This window comes from Rousettus aegyptiacus, unplaced genomic scaffold (genome assembly GCF_014176215.1).
Source record: "Rousettus aegyptiacus isolate mRouAeg1 unplaced genomic scaffold, mRouAeg1.p scaffold_m13_p_11, whole genome shotgun sequence".
NCBI classification, from domain to species: domain Eukaryota; kingdom Metazoa; phylum Chordata; class Mammalia; order Chiroptera; family Pteropodidae; genus Rousettus; species Rousettus aegyptiacus.
The window spans coordinates 50569598-50586030 of NW_023416286.1; the positions used below are offsets into that span (position 1 = coordinate 50569598).

The 16433-nt window shown below is 34.7% G+C and overlaps 1 protein-coding gene across 6 annotated transcripts in view; it reads right to left on the reverse strand.

Moving 5' to 3' along the window:
- Positions 1-16433, reverse strand: part of MYO16 (myosin XVI) — a 499709-nt gene that overhangs the window by 166418 nt on the left and 316858 nt on the right. For all 6 annotated transcript variants that reach the window (XM_016145252.2, XM_016145250.2, XM_016145255.2 and 3 more), the window contains one exon: positions 441-513. In XM_016145252.2, the coding sequence (XP_016000738.2) occupies positions 441-513 (73 nt within the window). The remainder of the gene's footprint in view (positions 1-440; positions 514-16433) is intronic.

Consider the following 16433-nt stretch of genomic DNA (forward strand, 5'->3'; position numbering starts at 1 on the left):
TGTATGCATGTCATATAAAAATGAATCTACAAATAGTAGCATTTAGCATAAGAGAGCATTTCCATTCTGATTTTTGGCCAAGGTTTCTGAAGATTTTTGCCCTGATTTTAAATGCAGATGCCCTCCGTCTGTCTCTCTGACCTAGTTGAAATAGCATAAGCACAACTCAGCTCTTCATCTAGCATTGCCTTTCAAGACAAGTGCCTCTGTTTAAAAAAAAAAGAGAGAGAGAGATTATGCCAGTTGTTTACAAGACCACATAAAAATGATGAATATGTCAACAAAGCAGGAGCATTAATTTTAAAACAGGATGGTAAAGTACTTATTTTAATCTGTATTTGCAAGTAATTATGCAATAGTCTCTATTGAATTAAAAAGAGCTAACTTATTGTGAAAAAAAAAGTTTATATAATTTCTCCCCAAAATACAATCCTACTTACTTGTTCAAATTCATTTTTTTGAAATTCTTCAAAACCAAAGATATCCAATATTCCAATATCCAATGTCTGGGTGCTGAAATGAAACAATGAAACAGTGACTAGGCATAGTTAAAGCTCTTACATGACTCCCTGCCTGCGCTACCTCTGGTCAGAGAAATCCAACCAGTTAGCGTATCCCTACCAACGTGAAGTACAAGCACACAAATAATTATTTTAGAGTCTGGTGAACACTCAAAAAATTAGGGAGAAAAGTGTTCTTTTAATGCTTTGATTCAAACACGGATATATTAACAAAACTACATTGATTTCTAAGTTTAAAATGTAACATTACATGGGTGGTTTAATATTTGTTTCTGAAATAGTCACTGTGTCTTTCTCCTTTGATTACACTTGCTTTCTCAGAAGCAATTTGTGCCCACTGTTAAGTGGCTCTCACCAGCTAATATCTGAATCTTAGTCTGCACAAGCAGGGATCAAGCAATTTCTTCACTACACGTAGGTACAAGGTAAATCACAATTAAGCCATATGCAATGTTCTTTGATAGAACAAACTGAGCCACTTTAAAAATTATATTATGATCTTCTTAGAGGAATTCTTATGAAGAATGAAGAACATGAAACTTGGTTGCAAAATAGAAAGAAATCAATCTAAGTACTTTTTTTTTTTTTTTTTTTTTTTGGATGTAAACTATCACTTGGAGTTTGCTACAGTCTTGGATGGTTAAATCACAGATATTGGACCCCTCACAGTGAGTGAGGAAAAAAGGAAGGAAATCTGGTTGGTGACAGCAGCCCTGACAACCCAGATTCTGTGGGGAGTACGGAGGCCGTACAAGGGAGTGTGTGTGAGGCTGCTTCTCGCGAAAACAGCCCCCGGATGAATCTGGAATGCTGGACACCAGGAGGGCACACCCCTTCCATTTCGCTGGTCAGCACTGTTTCTATTGGAGAAGCTTAGTGACAAGCTTGTCAGGTTTTGGAATTGTTTTGTCTTGCATAGGAATCCTAGTTCAAACACTTTTTAGTTGGCTATCTTTGGGAAAATTACTTAAACTTTCTGAGTTGCAGTTTCATAACAAGTAATATGTGAAACTAAGATAACAAGTAATATGTGTCTATCTAGACTGTAGTTATAATTAGAAGTGATATAAATAAAGTAGTGGGGTAATAGTTACTATACAATGTATCTTCAATCACTGGAAGTTGCTTTTTTTTAAAAAAAAAAAATAGTTGTCTAACAGAAGAAATATAAATGGCCAATAGGCATATGAAAAATGTCAACCTCACAAAATGGCAAAAAATAAAAATTTAAAAAATTAGGATGAAAAAACTAGTCCCATAAATGTTTTTTGGGAGTTTAAGTTGGTAGGGACTTGAAAAAGAATTTAGTTAATATGACATAAATCTTTAAAATATTCATTTCATTTGAACCAGTACTTCCATATATAAGAATCTATACTAAGACAATTATTAGAAATGAAATTAAAGACTTATGAACAAAGTTTTTATTGTTATCTTAATTCCAGTAGCAAAAACATAAAGGAATTATAAATGCTCCACACTAAAGACATAATTAATTGAAAGGCATACATTCTATGACAAATTAATTTAGTGAAACTGTCAAGTTAATAGAAAGCAACATGTAAGTTCCATATAAAGAAAAACTCGTTATATATCCAGAAGACCTAGAAAGAAGTAAAATTGGCCTGAGAAGAGGAAATAGAGATGGTTTTGTTTACTTCTTTTTCTTGTTCTGAATTTTCAAAGGTTCCTCTAGTAAAACAATATTATTTTTATAATTAATAAATATTCATGTTTATAAAGACACTATAAAAGCATGGTAAATATTCTTGAACAACAATAAGCTAGAAGTTAAAGCAAGAACAAAATTTACACCTTTTTTATATTTATAGTAACTTACAGCATAATTTCAATCACATTAAAAAATGTATCCATGGCACACACACAAAAAAGTGAACAGTAGATGTCTTGAATGGTAGACCTAGAGGTGATTTCTTAATTTTTAAGATGTTCTATACTGAGTATCATAATACTCTTTATCATAAACCTTTATTTGAAAGATATATGGTTAAATACATGTTGGATATTTTCTGAGTTAATGAAGAAAGGGACAACAATACTGTTCAGGGCAAAGAAAGAAAAGTGTAGCCCAGCAGATAAAGTGGAGAAAGGTGTCCGGTTGTCCAGGGATGGTAGGTGCAATAGGGACCCCAGGAGTCAGGAGAGAAAGCAGGGGCACTTCCTGAAAGCGATGTACTTGCCGTAAATATGTATGCTTCCTGCCAACTTCTATCAGGATCTCATATCTGAATTCCTTGTCTGATTTCCAGCTAGCGTTAGCAGCAGCAGTCCTATGTTTATAGTACATAATGTTGATAAGAAATAGGAAAAAGGGCAAGAGCTACCAGTGTCATGATGTCACTACCTACATTTTTCCCTTTCTCATAAGGAGGGTGACTTTGTGTTGACAAGCAGGAAAAGGATGCTGAGGCTACGCAGGTATGTGAATGAGTAAAATATGATAAAAGATTCTAGTTCAGATTCAGAGAAGTAAATTATTAATTAGTAATTTAAAATAACATAACTTGTATTAAACAGCACTCCTTTTAAATTATTTTTTTCACATTTCATGGGTACTGGATTCCAAATTACATTTGCTTACAAAATTAAAATGTTATTTAAAAAAATAATGGTTAGCAAAGAAAAAATGTTGTCAGGAGAACAATGAAATGCAGGTTTAATGAATTTTAAGGATTACTTTACAACTACTGACAGACATAATGTGTTCACTTTTTTTCCAAAATCTATTTCATCATTTATGATTGAATGAAATATGTGTCTGTTTTTGCAATGGCAACCTTGGCAGGAGGGTTAAAGAATTTGCAGCCAGCAAAGTACCCATACTATGTAGCAGTCAGCATTACTGTCATTTCTCTTATTGATATCTTGACTCATATTACACAGGCATTTAACTTAACATCAATTTCTATCCAGGAGGAGCAGACAAAGGTCATCTGATCAACCTGGATTCAATCCTATAAGCAAAATTAACATATTAATGAGATAGTCTATTTAGTTCAAATTCTGCCTTAGAATTCTCCTGAGGCCTTTCCTGACGGTTAACAAAACTATCTAACTTGCATTACTGTATTAGCAAAATACAACACATTTTATATCAGACAAAATATTAAGTGCTGAGGCATTTGTCTGTTTTTTATTTTGTTTTCTGTGTATGAATATGAGAAGGGGAAAAATTCAGAATAAAGAGAATGTCTACCTTAGAATATCGATGAACTAATTTTATTTGGGCAGGAGGTCTGGTGGCATGTGCAAGTGAGGTTTTGTCCTCGATCATTCTAAGGCAAAGAGAGTTACCTAAGTCTGTAGTGAGTTTAGGAAATAGCTGAATTCTGCTTGGCATAAAACCCTTGATTGAGCCAGAGTTCAATTAGCTATTCAGCTGATCATTGACCGGTAGAATCCCAGATGGGGTTAAGAATGAAATATAAAAGCATTCCAGATTTGAGTAATCTGGTTGTCCAGACACACTGCCCTGGGGATAAGATGGACTTACACAGAGGTTAATGGTGCAAAGTCCTTGAAGATGTTGAGCTATGTTATGGCACTGACCAACTGTATCACCCATCTGCTGAAGAATTTAGTTAAAATAAATTTTGTTTTTAATTGGCAAGGTGCATTCATTGTGGAGGCTAATTATGCCTATTTCAATAGCTTATCTGAATCTTCCAGGGCTTTCTCTAGTCTATGAGAGGAACTTGAGGCAGAGAGATGTGACTTGCATACTTTGAGCAGTTCCTCCCTTTTATTCTTTGACTGAAGAAAGTACTAGAGGCTTATCGTTTTTTGAAAACATGTCATGAATTAAAGGAAAAAAATATGCAGTGGTCGACGAGTTGAGCTAGAAGCTGGATGATAGGTAAGGACAATGGTTACCAAAGCAGTCATCTACTTCCTTCTAGCCTTTGTGATATTGTGCATTGCACCTTAGTTCCTAAATGCAGTCGTTTGCACTTCCTGACTACTGGAAATATGTTTAAAAAATCAGTTAATAAACCTGGATATGCAGAAATTCCTGGGATGAGTATGAAAACTACAACTACCGTGTACCAAGCACTATTATGAGCATTTACGATGCCTTACCTCATTTAGCAGTAACTACCTTGTGAGATGAGGACAATAACCACCCCCATTTCACAGAAGAAAATACTGAGAAAGGATGGTGGAGCTTTAAGTTCTTAGTTCAGAGTATGCATTAGCATTAGAGGGATCCAGGATTTGAGCCCAGGTTGTATAATTCTAGATCCTGTACCTGCAAGCCCTACAGAGTACTGCATATGACTACTTCCAATTTCAGGTCCTATAAACAAGTCTAATTCTAATCTGCAACAGAGAAATCAGGAAGAGAACTCTCCAGAGGAGTAAGAAGAGAACAAAGAATAAAAGATCATTTAACCCTTCTTATCAGTGAAAGCTACAACTCACAGCTGAAAAGCATTACTACTTAGTATTTTAATAAACATATGCTCTTATAAGTTGCACTCATAAAAGTGTTATATATGTATGCTTTGTTACCAAAAAACATCTTTAGAAACAGCAATCAACCTACCATACAAATTACTTTTTAAAACCATAAATGACATTTAGTTGATATGAACTCTTACATTCCCAGTCTAAAACAACCCTCATTTCAGAACAGCAGGTTATTTAAGTAAATTAGGACATCGCTGCTCCACCAAATATTCTATAGTTATTAAAAGTGATAGTTATAAAGGATACGAATATGAATAAACAATTACCACAATGAAAAGAACCAGACACCAAACTGTGTGTATTGGATATGGATTAACTGGAACACTCATAAATTGCGGGTGGTAGCTTAAATTTGAAATCACGGTTTGATTGCATCCACTAAAGCTAAAGTACATGCCTACTGAATAACTCAGGAATCCCACTCCTGGGCATGAATCCAGGAAAGTGAGTGCATGTGTCCACTAAAAGACATACATGAGAATATTCATGGCTGCTTTATTTACATAGTCAAAAACTGGAGACAACCCAAGTGTCCATCAACAGTAGAATAAATAACTAATGGTACATTCCTACATATTTTCACAAAGGAATAGAATAAGAATGAACTACTGTTGCACTCAACATTGTAGATGAGTCTCACATACATAGCATTGAGCAAAAGAAGCCAGTCATAAAAACAGTGCATGAAGAAAGCCTTCTAGGGTGCCGAATAGATTCTACATCTCACTCTGTGGGGAAGTTAGATGGTCACAGTACGTACGTAAAATCCACTTAACTGTATACAGAATATGTTCACTTCTGGGCTATGTTACCTCAATAAAACAGTAAAAAAAAAATGTGTATGCTTACTAGAATCATAAGGATGGAAAGGTTATTCATTGAATATTTGTTACATCAGAAGTACTCAAATGTATGTTTACTTTGGAACTGCTGACTCTAACATGATGTTAGAATAGTGATTCTTCTTACCATTGACTTGGCTGCTATCAGAGGTTCAAGTCTCATTTATTAATATAAAGACATTAGTAGAGAAGACAATTAAAAAACAAGATGTTAGAGTGGCTCAGAGGTCAAAGAAGAGAGAGAAATACATTCTTCAAGCAATTGAATATAATTACGGCGGTGTTTATCCCATTACTGTTTTCATTTACAGTGGAGATTTATATCTATCCTCCTCCTATGTCTGCTGACTCTTTTGGCAACCACCTACTGCTCTTTGAAAGCAGAGTTGCATCTCTTGAGAATGCCTTCAGATCAGTGATCTTAGTCCCTCCACCAAATGTAAAAAGAAGTTCTTATGTTCAACCATTTATCTGGATAACTGAGCCAGAGAGACAGGAGAGGGAGGTTCCCTGTAGTTGACGTATGTCGCTACAAGGAGGAGTGGTGGGTTTCCGTCAGAACACATATCAACCAAAGAAGCACATCATGCCCAAAATCTTCTCAGAAAAGCAAAATAAAACATGAAATAACTCAGCTGTAAGTTACTTGTGGTTTATCCTTCTTGTTGCAAAATCAGTGACCAACTATATTATTCTATATGCCGTACGATAACAAGTAGTGCTATATCTATATGCTGCTAAATGCATCATTGCATTTAACTTTTGTAAATCGGTAGCTGTCGAAATCGGTAACTGTCGAAATAAAAGCTTATACGAAGATGTAAGGATTTTGCAGTTTTTTTTGTCGTTTCAAAGAAATGTTTAGTTCATCTTATATCAAGAAGATACCTCTCCTCTTCTTTTGGTCTGTGTCATTTGGTAGAGGACAAGACAAAGCACAGCAGCAGGATTCAGTAGCTGGAATGGGATAACCTAGTGTGCTTAGGTGATCTGAGTCTTGAAAGAATCCACACACAGCAAATAGAGGACATGACTAAAAAAAAGAGTGAACTCCGAAAGTGCATTTGTAGTTCATGTTCAACAAAAAGCCTGCGGGTTACAGTGCAGATGGTGAATTAGGGTATATGGCTAAGGTGAGTTAAGGAATTCTCAGGACAAAATGTAGAGAAATTCAAAAAGTGTAAAACCGGATTAAATGGGTCTGGTTTGAAAGGTAGAGTAAAGGCAAGATCCCAGCAGGGGTGAGTAATCCAGGTAGGCTGGGTAGGGGTTCTTAGGATGCCATCAAAGCACTTCATCTATAATTTTCTGTAATCTTCAGAGAGGTAGGATTGATTACTAATTATGGAAAGGGAGTTCCCCTACGTGTGAATGCCCTGTGTGGACAGGCAGACAAGTGCTAGCAGGCAAACAGTACTCTGCAAGAACACTATAGCAAATGCTTTCACAAGCCACGGCAAATACTTGTGATACTTCTGCATCACAAGCAGAAGTCTAGACTCTCAGGGGAATCTCGTCCTTCTCTGGAGCTTGGACCTTTAGGGTAGAGACACTGAAAGTGGTGAGATAACCTAGGTCATGGTTATGAGGCTTTACAAGTGTGATTTAATCTACAGCCTTTAAAATTCACCTATTAACAGTGGTACTACCAGTTGTACTAGGATTGACGGCTCTATTGAATATGACACATTTTAGTACAATTTGGGGTGGGAAGGACCAATTCAGAGTTCTCCCATAATGGTATAAAGTTGTGAGGCTGGATTTGCAAAGGGAGTGTTTCTATGACAAAGTGTGGCAAAGACATTAGGAGCTGGGGCTAAGCCTTAAGAATGGGTCATTTGACTCGGCTGATATTTAAGAGAATTAGAACAACGAGCTCATTCTGGTGGTGATAACTTGTTTGGGTTGATTAATCCTATTTACCTTTTCTTGATGTTGATCAACACAATAAGAATGGTAATAGGCAGTTGGGTCAATTGTCAGCAATGGGAGGTGACGAAGGACTCAAAATAACTGCTATGCAAAACAAACAAGCCTCTAGATAGTTCCTCACTATTCCTCTCTGTCTATTAAAAAGTATAGTGAAGACTCATCACTATAATTTGTTACCCAAAAGTTTGGGAGTTTATTGCCCAGAAGATAATGGAACAGAGCATTTGAAAATGCTGAGAAGGGAGTACCATCTCGGCATCTCTCAAATCACCTCTATAACGGAGAGCTGTCTTTCTAACAATCACTTTCAAATGTACATCCTCACAATATATGTATGGTTCACAGTAGGAACTATGAAAATTAAATTAATTAGTGACTTGTAGTAGGCAGATGTTGCTGGATATCCAACCACCCCAAAACTCAGTGACTAAAAACAATAAGTATTTATTATGGTTCGCAAGTCCTTTTGTCAGCTTGAGTGGACTGGCTGGGGGTTGGCTGGTCTAGGATGACCTTGCCCGAACGCCATGGGGTGTCTGGCTACTGGCTGGCTAACAGATGTCTCTCACCTTCTGCAGACGAGCCTGGACTTGAGGGAAATTAGACTTAACCTCTTGAGAAGAAACATGTCAAAGTTATATTGTATAGGGCCGCCTGGATGCAGAGGAGAAAAAATATTTTTGCAATCTAGCAATGCTGTTCTTTTGGGAGTGGCTTTTAACTAATTCACTTATTAGTTGATTCACTTTTTCAATGAATATACACTGAACAACTAGTTTTCCATAGCACTATGCAGGATGCTAGAGGCCTAGATACAAAGAACAGAGAATAGCCTTGGCTGTTCCATATGTAAATATCTAAACTTTAAATAATAATCATTGGAAATAAAGAAATCATCTATATTTCAAAAGGTTAATTAAAAAATTTAGTTTTAAAACTATGATATTTTAAAATTGCTCTTCTGATAGTCTTCAATGTCGGAAGCATTTTTGGAACAAAACTCAGGTTTTAAGTCTGACATAGTGGAGTTCATATGTCAAGTCCATCACTTTATGGCTGTGTGACTTGGATCACTTACTTAACCACTCTGAATTCTAGTTTATTTGAAAAGAAAGACAATAATACCTACCTCATAGTTAATGTCAATATTAATTATAATGATTCCCAGCTGAAAGCCTTACTCGCTTCTAGGTAATATCCAATTAATGATAACCACAATAATTGCACCTTCATCATTTATCACGTCTGCATATATAAAGAAGCAAGGCTTGGAAATACATTTTTTAAATCACAGTATGTGAAGAGAGAAAAGTTAAAAGTTGACATGGAGCTCACAAAAACTAAAAATGTCCTTTAGTTAAAAAAGAACATCTTCCTCAATTAGAAAATTATATTAGAAAATAGGCAAACAGTATTAAATTGTGGTACTGACATTTCCTTCCTGGTGTTTTCTTCAGGGAGAAGCAGGGTCACCAAGAGCCAGAATGGGACATTCTGCTCTCATTTCTGAAAGGCACTGCGGCATTATTTATTCTGGCAGAACTGCACTATACTCAAATGACAGACACAGAGGAGCATAATAAATACAGATTTGGTTAACTCTATTGAGCAGGACAGGTTATCAGGGGGTTGAATAGAGGCCAAATGCATTTCCCCAGTTAGAAATGAAACAAGAACGCAGGCATGGCTAGCAGTGCAATGAATATTATGCTTTGTATAAAATATACAGCTTATGCCTCTGCACTCTTGGCTCAAAAAAGAGCTAGAGAAGTAAAATGTTAGAAGGTTTTTATTAGCCTATAAATCACTGACTTTCTTACACATTTTGTTGAATTTATTTGGCTCTCAGATACTATTTGCAAATCACATAACCATCATGATCAAAAAGGAGAAACAACTACTGTTTCATACTGAAAATGTCATATTCTCATAGGTCTGACAATTCTTTTTTCTCCCATCTCCTAAAAAACAGGGACTTAAGGGAAAAGCATATATTAATTCAATAAGCTGCACTATTCTTGAAACAATTTATCACATTATTATGATCAATATTTAAATTTAATCACTACTGTGTCCAGAGTATATAATAATTTTCATAAGGGTGGTAAATTTTTAATCATTATTTTGTATTAATTATGTGGTAATTTTAAATTATTCGTGAGTATTATAATATACATGATGCTTTGATAAATATCTAATATTGTTTATTCCTCTGAATCCTTCCATCCGAAAAAAAAGGAATCTCACAAAATAATGGAAAACAAATGTACAATTACAGAGGAAAGATTCTTAGCACTTTAGGAAATCATTATACATATGGGTGTTTTGGTAAGAAAATGAAGCAGAAGGAGAATTATTTAGAAAGCAGGTTTTGTCTCAGATATTTTGCTAAATTGTGTAGTTTTGGTCGTCATGGCAATAAGCACCATGATTTAAATAAGTCTATGCAGAAATAGAAGTCACTCATACTATATTCATAAGAATCAAAGAAAGCTCATTATTTAATTGGGAAAAAAAGACTCTGTAGTTTGGATGAAGGAGGGAAAAACATGGTGTGTCAAATTTATTTTTCTGACAAACTGCTTGTTATTTTATCTCTGAAACAACATAAAGACAAAATATTTAGAACCAAACAACAAAGGAAGCGCTACATAGAAAATGTCTGGAATGCACAGAGAAGTACTTAAAGGATACTTTATAGACTTGGGATCAACAAAATCATCGGAAAGTATGACACAAACATTCCACTCAGGAAATCAGGAAAATAACACAAAAGGGCAAAATTCAAAGAAAGTCAAAATAGGGACATAATAAAACTACAGAAATAAGTAAAATAACATGAGAAATGAAAAAACAAAAAATGATTCCTGAAAATAAATAATTCTCATAGGCAAGTTTCAAGCAAGACTTATCAATGATATGGGGGAAAGGAAGGCGTAAACAATATCATGAATACAAAAGTTGTCAAAGGATAGCTACAAGGAGATTGAAGGATTGTAAAACAAAGCTGTGATTTAGTTGATGAGTGAATTTAAGATCTTAAAGTTAACAATTTTCTAGAAAATATAAGTTAAAAAAATCTGATTGGCTCGTAAACCTTAAAATAATTAGTATTAAAAAGTTAATTCTCCCTCTATCTTCTCGAAATATTTTAGGGAGAATTTCACCAGACATTCAGGAAACATATCATCTTCATTTAGCATAAACCATTTTCAAGAGGAGAAAAACAAAGAAACCTACCCAATTTATCATTTAATATAAACTTGACAGCAAAAGATTGTATACGAAGGGAAAAAAAAGACTCGTTTCACTAATGAAAAAAAATGCAAACTTCCTTAATAAAGACTACAAAATTTAATCTACTGAATTATGACCAACTGGGTTGACACTATAAATGGAGAATAATTCAACATTAAAAGATATGCATCAATACAATATGCTACCTGAGCAAAAAGTGTAAAGAATATCTGCAATAACCTTAATAGATAAAGGTAAAACATTAGATAAAACAGCATCCATCGATGATTGAAAATACTTAACACAGATTATCTCCTGGAATTCTAAGTAAACAGATTACTTAATGTCAAATATTTAGAAGTATTACGTCAGTTTGTGAACAAGGCAAGAACATCCACTATCCCTACAAATTTTCAACATTGTACTCGCAGTGCTAGCCAATGCAATAAAATAAGAAGAATAAATAAGAGACATAATAGAAAATGAAGAGAAAAAGATAAGTATGATCATAAAATAATAAGATATTACACAGGAAAATTATTAGAACTAATAAGAAAATCAGCAGGGTTTCTAGATATAAGATCAACATATGAAATTCAAGATGGAGTATCCCAATAAACAAACTAAAATGTAACAGAAAAATGGTACTCATCATAGCAACAAAAAGTACAAAATATACAGAAAAAATATAAACGTATAAGAAATGATAGAGAAAATACGATCATTATTTAAGGAACAAAAAAATACACTGATAAATGCACATGTAGACTTTGTGGGGGGAGCATCAGCCTGGAATGGCCAATTCTCCCCCATATTAATCTATAAATGTATTTCTAGTTAAAATCCCCAAATAATTTTTTATAGACTTAGTCAAAGTGATTATAAAATTAATATGCAAAAATAAAGATCCAGGGATAACTAAAACAAATAAAAAATAAGAACTTACAAAAATTTACTTATTAAAACAATATATTATTAATAATTTTAATCAAAGATTAAAAATCAGGAGGGGGTGAAAAAGCATTTCAATAAATGAGAGGAATAATTGAATATCTGACTAAAATGTAAAATTACATCAATTCCTCATATAAACAAAATAAATTACTGCTATACTGAAACTCTAAAGGTTTTTAGAAAAAAGATATAAGATGATCTGGGAATAGTAAAAGAATGTCTATGATAAGGCCCTAAAATCAGACCACTGAACAAGTCTTACTGAACAAATCTCACTATGGGGGTGGAGGGAGGGACAGGGGGGACGGCGGGGGGGGGGGGCGGTGCACGACCTACATTGTCACGTTCAACTTCATTCATAATCAGGAAAATGCAAATTTAACATTCCCCTAGAAACTCTGCCACTAAATATATACCCCAGAGAGAATTCTAAACATATATCTCAGGAGACATGTATGATGATGCAGCACTGTTCATAATTGAGAAAAAAATGAAAAGAGACTTAAAATGTCCATCACAAGGGAAATAGATCAGGATATTGCAGTTTCTTGATCCAAAGGAATTAATGCAGCAGTTAAAAAGAATAAATTAGCTCTGTATGTATCAATGTAATTAATTCAAAAACCATGTGGAATGAAAAAGCACAGCATAAAATGTACTGTATAAAAGCATATTTTTTAAATTCTTAGACTTACAAATGTTATATAGTTGTTATGAAAAACCAGTATCCAGACAAAAAAAAATTGTGGAAAATTTACACAGAATTGATGATATTGTTGTCTTTGGGGTAGGAAAGAGAGGAATGGACCTATGTTGATAAACAAAAGAAACCAGCTTTTAGTTGCAAGTCTATTTATTTAATGTTAAAAAAAAAATCTGAAGCAAAAGCGGCAAATGTTTATAGTGTGAGTTCTAGGTAGTAGGTTAGTGGCTTCCTATATCCCTTTGTACTCTCAGTTATTAAATCTCCCCCTTCTCATAAAAGCAGTTAATAAAGAAAGATATAAGTTAAATAGAAAAAGAAAAAAAAACTGAATCTGTATATTTTCATTTTCTCACAAATGCACAGCAGATGCTTTAACATTCCTATAAGGTATCTGAGCATTATTAATACTCTACTTTACATATAATAAGGTAATGTGCAAAATCTTTTTACCAACTCTTACTTACTTACAAACTGATTGTCTACATTTTTAAACTATTATCTTTCTTGTGAAAATATTTTTTATTTTAAGTTCCATCAAAAAAATAAATTTTCATAATCACTTCGATAAGGTACTAAGAAAGCAAGTTGAAACTAATAATAAAGTAAACATTTAATTTTTAATCTCATTTGCTTACAAATTCAATCCTCGCTTTAGGGGCAGGTTTTATTTTGTTCCCAGTTTTGTGTCTATTAAATTAAGACAGATAATCTCTACAACTTTTTTGACTTTTAACAGCAATTTATGAAACATGTATATATTGAAAGAGAGAGGATGAGATTTTACTTAGGATTCTCAAGTGATGCTAAATCTATGATATGGTAAGATGTTTTCTTGGGGAAGTTAACCTCTGATTTTATTATCAAAATAACAGTGAAAAAAATTTAATTTCTAGACGTTTTCTTCTTACGTCACTTTTTTTATCCCTTAGTTTACCATTTAGATTAAGTTTCTGAACTTATTTCATCCTTGAAAAATGTGAAGAGCACTGCAAACTCTCACACACTGTGGTTCCTTGAGTGTTATGAGAGAGATGTGTGTGGTTTGCTAATAATATTTGAATTAATTTTAATATTCCTCTGCTTCGCAATGGTCACTGACCCTGCCCCAGCCCGCACTGCTGAGAATCACTCCAGATCATCTAGTCAATGATGTGGTTAGTCCCAAAGAGCATAAAATTCTTAAATCTGCAGTCAGATGATAATTATACATGTTCTTCTCTGTGTTGGGTGTGGGAGGGAAGGAAATAAACATTCTGAAAAACCACATTGCTTCTTTTCAATAAAATCTTTCCTAACCATTTGATTCAGGAAAAAAGGGGACACTGCCCAGTTTAAGCCTTGCTGTTGGAGGAAATAATGGCAAACCCTCATGAAAAGGGAAAGTGACCTGTCTGTAAGAAAATGTGGCAGGGGGTAATTAAATTTTCTGAGACTTCAAATTCCAGTAATGGACAATTCTCATCACCTGGGATACTGTCAATGGTTGCCATACTTGGAGATTTATCTTCGAACTTTTAACTCAAAGACTTAATCTGTCCAAATTGATCTCATTTTCTTGCAAAAGCTAAAATAAATTATACTTTTTTAAAAGACCATTTATAACTTTTTTGGCTACATTTTAGTCTTTTTAAAAAGTCATAGGTTCCATCTCACATTTTTTAAAAAGTCTCTTGGTTAAATAATTTAAGAAAAAAATTCTCTCTGTCTCTGTCTCTCTGTCTCTGTCTCTCTGTCTCTCTGTCTCTCTCTGTCTTTCTGTCTGTCTGTCTGTCTGTCTATCTGTCTCTCTCTCTCTCTCACATACACACACACACACAGACACACACACACACAGACACACACACACACACAGACACACACACACACACACACACACACACACACAATGTAATCCGAACTTTAGGTTTATGCATCCTTTGAAATACCAGGAGATTGTGCAGAAGTAATGACAAATCCCCCTTCACAGAAAGCAAAAAACTGCCTACATGTGGAATTTTAAAACTGTCATAAGACTAGGTAAAGTATTTATAGGGGATCTGTACAAATAGTGTAAGTATAAATGGTATTCCAGAAGATTTTTTAAAGACTTATCTACAGTGCACAGAACGATGCTCTCTCCTTAGCGCCATCTTCAGGCCCCCTGGAGCATTGTAAACTAAGGAAGGAGCATCAGCCCTCTCTGCTATTCAGTAAGTCTTTAGGAAAATACGGATTATCCAAAATGCTGACATGTGGTTTCTTTTTTAAAGCAGTCAGTAGGATTCTTCAAGGCTATAATTATTTTTCCCTTATGAAAAATTTGTTCCCTCTAATTAAAAAAGAATAGCAAGTTTCACCTAATGAAGGAGTGAGATTTTTTTCAAAGATGATTATTACATGCTCGTTACGATCTTAGTGCAGACTCTATATTCATGTAGATGCTAACGTTCTTTTAAGTGTTGTCAGATGCTGGAGTGGAATGTGCTCACCTGATACAGTGGTAGGACCTTAAGTTTATGTCGTACCGGATGTATTCTTTTTTTTTCTCACTTCAGAGTGTGAGCCATTAGTTGTGAGACACTGGGAAGCCGAATCCCACTGTCACTATCGCCATCGTTTACAATGATTTCAGCCATTTTTTAAATGTGCTGATGAAAATCTTTCTGGGAATCTAGGGTGTTCATTATTGAATAACACAATCATTTTCCTTATAATCGAAATATGTGAGTTTAGAAATAGGATAAGCTGCAAAAATATCCTAACGATGATTTCAGGAATTAAATCATTTAATTTATATGCAAATTTAAAAAAAAACTTTTAAAGAATATAACTTCGACTTCTCTTTAAAACAGCTCAGCTTTCTTACTGGTATATGCTTAATATTTCCTTCTATTATTTAAGCCTGTATCATAGCTATGTTGGGCGGGAGAGAAAAGATTTAATAGTTTGATAAATTTCACAAGTGATATCTTTTTCCAATAGCCTTCTTTTCTCTCTCCATAATCAAGCTCAACCTATGAGTCAAAGGACAAAGATCTAGACAGTTCCTAAGATGATCCCCCCTGCCACTCAAAGAAAGATGGGTTTCATATTTAAAGCCTGGAGCTCTCATTCCAATTTGACCTCATTTCCTGACTTGTTCCCAGGTGCCCACAGGGTCCCCATCTTTACAGAGCACCAGTTCCATGTTCATCTATTGTGTCCTCCACGTTGTAGGCATTTCTTAGCCCAGACACCACTTACTCAGTAGTCCATGGTTAGAAACTGGTGTCCCTCCATGCGACTTTTTCCTCAAGGAATCCCTGGTAGGGAAATATTACAGTTTCTAACCCACATGGACCATATTTTTGCAATAATCAATGACCACGAACTGTGCTCTGAATCCTAGTCAGGCATTCTGCAAATGTGTCATAGATGTGTCACTAAGACAAAGAGAAAGAGGGAAAGAATGTGGAAACTGATCAGTGCAAATCCATTATCATTACTTACTACAAAGCAAAACTGAGCAAACATAGAAAATGCCCCTCATAACCTGGTAGTGTACGTGAATAGCGACATTCCTGTCTAAAGAACAACATATTTCCTCTATTCACTCCTCTCCACAATAAACGAGATTACTGGATCAACATTAAATGGAAGAGACCAGACTGTATCTAGAGATCCAACATACTGTCCGTCTGCATTTTTTCCCACAACCTTCCTTCCTCCATAGATAAACAGCCATAAGTCAGGACGTCTTCTTTCCAGCCACGGCCCCCATGATTTTACTGT